The sequence below is a fragment of the Octopus bimaculoides genome, chromosome 3 (assembly GCF_001194135.2).
Source record: "Octopus bimaculoides isolate UCB-OBI-ISO-001 chromosome 3, ASM119413v2, whole genome shotgun sequence".
In the NCBI taxonomy this organism is placed as follows: domain Eukaryota; kingdom Metazoa; phylum Mollusca; class Cephalopoda; order Octopoda; family Octopodidae; genus Octopus; species Octopus bimaculoides.
The window spans coordinates 146,717,005-146,725,021 of record NC_068983.1 but is presented as its reverse complement, the minus strand read 5'-3'; the positions used below and the strand labels follow the sequence as shown (position 1 = coordinate 146,725,021).

The 8,017-nt window shown below is 35.1% G+C and overlaps 1 protein-coding gene across 1 annotated transcript in view; it reads left to right on the top strand.

Moving 5' to 3' along the window:
- The window catches only part of LOC128247351 (MAM and LDL-receptor class A domain-containing protein 1-like), a 106,005-nt gene that overhangs the window by 66,385 nt on the left and 31,603 nt on the right, over positions 1 to 8,017 (top strand). Inside the window, exon 10 of the mRNA XM_052966614.1 lies at positions 4,342 to 4,500. Coding sequence (XP_052822574.1) covers positions 4,342 to 4,500 — 159 coding nt within the window. The remainder of the gene's footprint in view (positions 1 to 4,341; positions 4,501 to 8,017) is intronic.

The window sequence follows — 8,017 nt, the reverse complement described above, 5'->3', positions numbered from 1 at the left end:
ATATATATGAGAGGGAGAGAGAGATAGAGAGAGAGACTAAAATCAAAATGAAAAACCAAAACGTTTGACATCATTTGAAAAAAACATTTAATTTAGATAGGGAATATAAACATGTAGAGGGTCTCTTACAGCTGTTTCTAGACTAGCCAAGTATGTGGACTTTGATATTGAGTAAAGACTCCATAAACTGAGTATTTTGTCATAAAAGAGGAAGAAATCAGAGAGATGTAAAAATGAGGGAATATTCTCAGTTGAAGATGTCACTATATTCCAGTTTGTCAAAAATGAGAGCAGTGTCAGTGTAAGATGGGTATGTGTTATGTAGTTCCATGATCAAATAAATAATAGTTATAGGTAGGGTCCAGTAACAGTTTCAAATAAGAATGTTCAATGGTAATCCATGGCAAGGTATAGTAAAATTGAATAAGGATTGACTAGGAGTATTATACTACAGTGTGAAGAAAAGACAGACAGGTAGATGTAGTAAAGTAGATATATACTAGTCTGTATAGAGCAGGTGTTAATCAAAAGGAGTTAGTGGGTACATTTATAGATAGATAGATAGATAGATAGATAGATAAAGGGATGAAGAATAGCAGATGTCAGATATTGTCATGCTTTAGCTGACCACCAGTGCTGGCCATAGTTCTAAAGTGGAAAGAGTGGGAGGGAAAGGTTTATAATGGTAATAAAGCAGTTGTTAAAGATAATGAAATATCTGAAACTACAGGAAGCATGTTACTACTAGAAGTGAGGGGAGATTTGAGGCTCACCTGGTTATAATTGTACTAGAAATTAATGTCTATAATATTAATAAAAATTTTTAAATTTGTAATGTTAATAAGGTGTATGTGCATTGGGAATCGAAGGATAAATATAAAAAATTAAATATGACAAATCAAAGATAAATGAATAGGATAAATATAAGAAAATTAAATATGACAAATCAAAGTTTAAGTATAGAGAGATTATAAGGTACAGGAACGAAAGAAATATGCTAATGGACAATGGAAACTAGATATCATATAAGTAAATTAGTGAAAAGAACTGGAAAGTTAGATTAATTGTATGCATTTTATTAATCAGTGTATAACTCCAAACCATGAGAAGAAATGACCTAGTGGTGTTCTATCAATTGCAAATGTTGTAACAGAGAGGATATTCTATCAGTTATAATCTAGGTGGGATGCGTTAAGTATAAAATGATGGAGGCAATGAGGATCTACAAAATAGAAGGTAAAAGGATATCATCATCATCATCATCATCATCATTTAATGTCCATTTCCATGCTGGCATAGGTTGGATGATTTAACTGAAAACTGTTAATCTGGGGAACTGCACCAGGTTCCAATCTAAATTGGCATGGTTTCTACGTCTGGATGCTCTTCCTAATGCCAAGCACTCTGTAGAGATGGACAAAATGCCACTAAACATTTTGCCTGGCATGCTAACAATTCTTTCAGCTCATGACCTTGCATCTTTTAAATATCAAAACCTATATAGAATTAATTCTTTATAATCAATTCACAATTTCTATGGTATGTAATGTCTTTCAAATACAAATTGTCAAATCAATATAGCCTGATGATTTGTTCTGTGTATAGGAAAATTGAAATTAAAATTACAATGATAATGATATTTGTGGTTGCAATGATGATGATGATGATGATGGTGGTGATGATGATGATGATGATGATGATGATGATTTGATTTATTTGTTATATTATATGCAAGAACAGTGAATTAACAGAAGTGTTAATGTGACAAAGTTCATTATCCTATTTATTTACATTCCATTATTTTTTAGTTCAAATCCTGCCAAATTTAATTTAGTTTCTCGTCCTTCTGAGGTTGATAAAATAAGTGCATTCATGTACTGAAGTCAATTTAATTAATTGGCCCCATACTGTAAATGTGCTTATGTTGGAAATCATTATTATTTTATATATGTGCTTGAAGATGAAAGGGAAATGGCAAGGTCAGTATAACAAAGAACTGCCTTATTCATAGCTCTCTCTCTCTCTCTATTTCAGTTCGAATTACTACTCATACAGCATATTTTTTTGTTCTCTTCAGAATCAGTAAAATAATCACCTGTTATACTGATGTTAAGTCATTCATCTATAACACTGGTTTACAAAAGTTTTTTTTTTTGCTCTGAGACAAGGATATGAATAGGTGTTATTTACCAATTTTGATGTGATGAATTCAATTTTCTGAATAGTTTTGCTCTACGCCACAAGTGTTTTTTTTTTCTTTCACATATCCCATTTTAATTATACTGCATATAAATTCAAAATATGTTTATTTCATCTCTTACAAAGACATATTACAGAAAAAAATACAGCATAGATACAGAACATCGATGGAACTAAATTACTTGCATAAAATAATACACACAAATCATAGTGAGTTTTTTGGGGACGATCTTGTTTACTTTGCCTCTGGGATATCATGCAAGAGTGGTAATTGCTCTCCATCTTAGTAATATTTTGGTAGAACCTTTCTCCATGCTCATCACTCACTGCTCTGAGCTTCAGAGGGAATAAGTTGAGGTGTGAGTGGAGAAAATGAATTTTGAGTGACATTTGTCATTCCATATCCTCATAAGACTGTAACAGCTTCTCAATATACTCTTTGTAATCTAGTACCTGTGTGTTACCAAGGAAGCCATGGCAGACTGACTTAAATGCTTCCCATGCTCTCAGTTCCTTTAAGGTTCCTTTAAGTTCCTCAAAGTCCTTATCCTCCAGCACCTCTCAGATCTGAGGTCCAACAAAGATGCCCTCCTTGAGCTTAGCAGAACTCAGAGCTAGGAACAAAGTGCACAAGTGTTTGAAGGTAACACCATTTTTGTCCATGGCCTTCACGAAATTCTTCATTAAACCAAGCTTGAGATGAAGAGGAGAAGCAGCTTGTTCATGTAAACCAGAGGATTTTCTTGCACACTGTGTTCACCAGGCACGAAAGTGCTCCTAAATCCCCAGTCCTTCTGCTTGTAGTGCTTGGATAGAGCCTGACTTTCCCAGAGACAGAGAAAGCAACAGTACTTTGTGAAGCCCGCTTGCATACCCATAAGGAGCCCAATAACCTTGAGATCCCCACAGAAACTCCACTGGTATCAGTTGTACTTGACAGCTTCCAGAAGGAGCTCCATATTGTCGTATGACTCCTTCAGATGGACTGAGTAGGCAATGGGAATGCTGGAGTATTTATTCCCATTGTGCAAGAGCACAGCCTTCAGACTTCACTTGGAAGAGTCTATGAAAAGTCGCCAGTCTGAGGGATTGTGTGGGAAACCAAGGAAGATGAACAAGCCAGAGACATTTGTGCAGTAGCACAACCTGTTTTCCATATCAAAGAATGAAGCAAAGTCCTGGTTTTGTGTCCTGAAACTGCTGATTCTTACATCTGCATTGAGCAGGTTCCACTGCTTTAGCCAGGATGCCATAAGCTCTGACTGCTACTTTAATAGATACAAATCACAGGTAAGGTCATTCAGGTCTTCCTGAATGCTCCAGTGGGGCTCATTGCCACTTGTTCTTGAATAAACAGACATTGTCTTCAGAAGAGATCAATTTGGCAGGATCTTTTCCTTAAAGCATTTCTTCATCTGGTGAAGGAAGAAGATCCTTATTTGCTGTGAGTGTAGGGACAAGGAGATCATATAAGTGGGAAATAGTCTCATAGCTGAGGGAAGGTTGAGATATTTGATCTTTTTTGTAGAAGAAACATTGAAATCTGTTATATTTGTTAGAAAAAATAATGATCATCTGTATGGCTTCGTGACTCTCTCCAGACCATTGGGACAGCAAAGTTGAAGGCTGCTTTCTTGCCGTTAAATCATACAGTTAGTCCACTGTAGCAGGATTTACAACAGATGTATGGGGCCCAGGATTTGTCCTGATCTCCAATTTTACAGTCAAAATAATGAAAGTAACCAGTTCCTGGGAGGGAAGTAATTGTTTGGTGCTGCGCAACTGTCATGAAATCTCCACACACATAGCAGAATGAATTTGCCTTGTTGATGCATTCTTGGTGTTTTGAAGTGCCTGAAGCCATTGTAGAGATATGTATCACAAAAATCAGAAAAACAAAATAAAAATTGATCATACATATATATGGTTATGTGAATTGTCATAAAATCGTAATAATGTATATCTCAAAAACTAGAGATGATGAGTGAAAACTGGTTTTGTATCTGAAAGCAGCACCCCAAAATTAGGTTAGAACAATTATTTTATGTTTGCCTCAATTTCTCTGTAAATCAGTGTAATCCTAACTTTTAAATTTGTAAACCTTCTACCAGTGTAAAAAATTGGTATTGTTTTATATTTTAGCTGGGATCACTAATCATATGTGCGATTTTGATAATCCACTACTCTGTGAATATGAAATTACTTGCATGAACCCTTATGAATATACATGGAGGAGGAAGAAGGGAGAAACTCCATCGTCTTACACTGGACCTAACAGTGATAATTCAAAAAATGGAAATGGTAAGTTTATTTTATTTATTTTGTTTTACTTCTGTACATTATTTATATCCAAATATGTTTTATAATGAAATTTACTCCTGTATACATCTACAGGCTCAACAACCAGATAAAGGTTTACTGTTTCACCCAGTATCACAAGGGTTATGTACAATACTTTATATAACTAAGATACTTATTCTTAACAACCCAAGTTACCTAGCAATATATGAAAATGACAAATTATATTGTTCACCTCTCTAAACAGTGAAACTATTGTGAAATCAATGGGCTTCATCAGTATATAGTACAAAGATCAACTCCTCTTGTATATATAACATTGTGTGCTGATTTTTCCACTGGTTTAAATGAATGTCTTAAAACATGCCACTATCCACTACCTACTCTGGAGGATATTTTCATAAGATTAAATGGTGGCAAGATATTTTCTAACTCTCAGCTAGATTGACTTACCCTCTGACGTCTTACTTGGTTAAAGATTTAATTACTTATGATAAAAAAGATAACAATACCGTCTTAGATAATTTAAAATCTATTGACAACTAATGTTGAAATGATAAAGTAAGCTTTTAAAATGCCATTAGGATAATTCTGAATGTTGATTTCTGAAGCACAAATATAGAGATTAGCTAAAAGAGACAGCAGCATAAAGAAGTGAATTGTCTATTCACTCCTTATGCTGTTGTCTCTTTTAGCTGATCTCTAAATTTGTTCTTCACAAATCAACTTTCAGAAATATACTGCTCAATCCGAACTGGTTCATAGATTCCTTAGCTAGCTGAGGGATTATCTTTTGTCTGTTGGTACATGTATGTGTGAGAGTGTGTGTGTATAAATGTATGTATGTACAAGGTGGTATCAAAAAGTTCCCAGACTAGTTCTGTAGCATGCCAACAGATGGCAGCATGTAGTTGTGTGTGTAGCGAGAGCTAGCAGTGACCATCATAAGGCAGTGTGCCAAGTGACATCACTATGTTTACTTTGCTGGTGGGCCAGAGGCTGGAGCATGTCAAGGATTCAGGATTATAATATGATTATCCACCCAAATTTGTTGTTTTGAGATAGTTTCATGATGGTACTAGAGCAAAGGATAAAAAAATCAATGGTAAACTGTCTGAAAATAAGGTATTGCAATGAGACATCCCTATTCAAACTCTGTTTTCTCTCATAATCGTTTTTCAGGACAGGAGTGTCATACAACTATATATATTCATGATCATGCAACCAGCAAGTTTTTCAGACTTATGGCACTTCAAAACAAAGTATAAGATGCAGTGTTATTACCAGTTTGAATATGCTAAAAGCACTTTTGGACCAGTAAACAAGCTATTCACTGTATTTTTATCATGGAGAAAATTTCTTGCTGTAAACATTTGGTGTTTGCTCTCATAGTTAGAGATATACTTTATGCAAATGATTGTTACCTAGTTGCATTTTCAGAGGGTAACTTTCAAAAGATTATGGATAGATTTTTCAGATGCTTGCAACTGTAATTGAACTTAAATTTCTTTAAAACAAAATGATATTCATTCCCGTCTCTTTAAATAATCACTATGAACCTCAGTATTTGTGTGACTTGAAACTGTCTGTAGTTCATTATGTCATTGATCTTACCAATACACTCTTTATGCTTTTCCACTCTGGATGAGGATATTTAGCACAGAGCTTGCAAAATAGCCTGGAAGCTTGAGTATGCTCATAAAGACTTATACATGAAATTACTAAGTTGAATGCTTGTGAGGCTTGTATCATGAAAATACTTGTTAATGCATGTGTTATGGAAGGATTCCGACCACACCCCAAGTGACTGAAAGGTAGACTGACTCATTATTATAAAATAAAGAACTGTGAGTGATTGATAGTTTGTGTTGGTAAAGCGTTTGTTATAGGGAGTTCACTCTCATGTAATAGTAACAGTAGTGTATCGTGTATATACTTTCCACACACTCCCCTGCTTCATTATATTATTTATCCAATACAAGGATATAAAAGTGGCGACGGGTTGTTCGAATCTTGCGTTTAACATGGAATACTTATTGTCCTCTGTGATGCAGTTGCAAGAGCAGCAGCAACAACACAAAACCAACTGGAATTAATGTTGAAGAAGTCTGAAAATACTTCATAGGTTCGTACTCGCCATACAGCGTAGCAAACTCAATTGGAGAATTCAAATACAACCCAGAAGGTATTACTTTTTCTTCATATTCTAGTAGATACAAAAATCTTCAAAGAAAAGTGTAAAGGTTGGTCCGACGAGAAAAAAGTACGATTATTTTTAAGAAAGTTATTCCCTGCAGAACACGAAATATACAGTAATTATATTCTGCCGAAGAAGCCAGGTGAGAGTGTTGTTTCGATGAAGCAATTATCGAAAATTTTCAGTGAAAGAAGTTCCCTTTTCAATACTTGCTGACAGTGTTAAAATTTGATCAAAAAAAGATGAAAATGCCGTCACCTATGCTGGAGTAATTAATAAAGAGCGTGAGAAATTCAAATTGAATGACTTAACCTCAGACATGTTCAAGTGTTTAATTTTTGTTCAAGAGCTTATTACAAACAAAGATGCAGATACCCGTTCCCCGATATTAACAAAATTAGAACAGGACCAACATTTAACTCTGCAGGCAGTAGCAAAAAAATGTCAGAGGATTAATAATCTACAACAGACGCAAATAAAATTGAAGAGAAAGATTGTTCTCAGATTCAAGCGTGTCGACCGATAAGAATATAGAGAAAAAATATCTAAACCGAATCAATGTTATGGGTGCGATGGTCTACATTTAAAACATAACTGTCCTTTTAAAAATATAAAATGCTACAATTATGGTAAAATAGGCCATAAAAAAGTCGCATTGTAGGACAGAACCTAAAAAACTGTTTAACAGAAAAAATCACCGAAACGGATTATCAGCGACAAAAATTACGATCGAGCTTCAAAGAAAATTTGTGTATGTAAAAATTAATAACAAAAACGTAAAGCTATAATTGGATACAGGCAGTGACTTCTCAATAAATAACACAGATATATGGCAAACAATCGGGAGACCTAAATTAAATGAAACCTCGAAAATTCCCCATGGTGTTTCATGGTATTTTAAGGGCGAATGGATAAATAACATTAGACCTCGTGAGAAAGCCTTAACGGCTTGTAGTGACGTCACATTGGCGCCAAAAGGCCGATGCCATTGCTGAATCCTTAACCACGCATGCGTGGGTTTCAACATCGAAGCGTTCCCACTATTAGACTGTCTCTTACCAAGCCAGACAGCGACCAAGCAAGACGTCTAAGCAAGCTCTCCCATTTGAGTGTGGTTGAACCAAGTTGTCTCTATAACGACACCAGCTCGAAGAACCGTACATCTACATTTCAGGCTACTCTAAAACCGGACAATTAGAAGCTGTTTTATTTTCCACCGAACAATAAATATTTGTTGTTGTTGATCAGTTTGGAGTTTCTGCGTTCAGTTCTCTTCCAATTTAATGTAGGAAAGTTAGGTGTACATCTAAAGATATATAACCC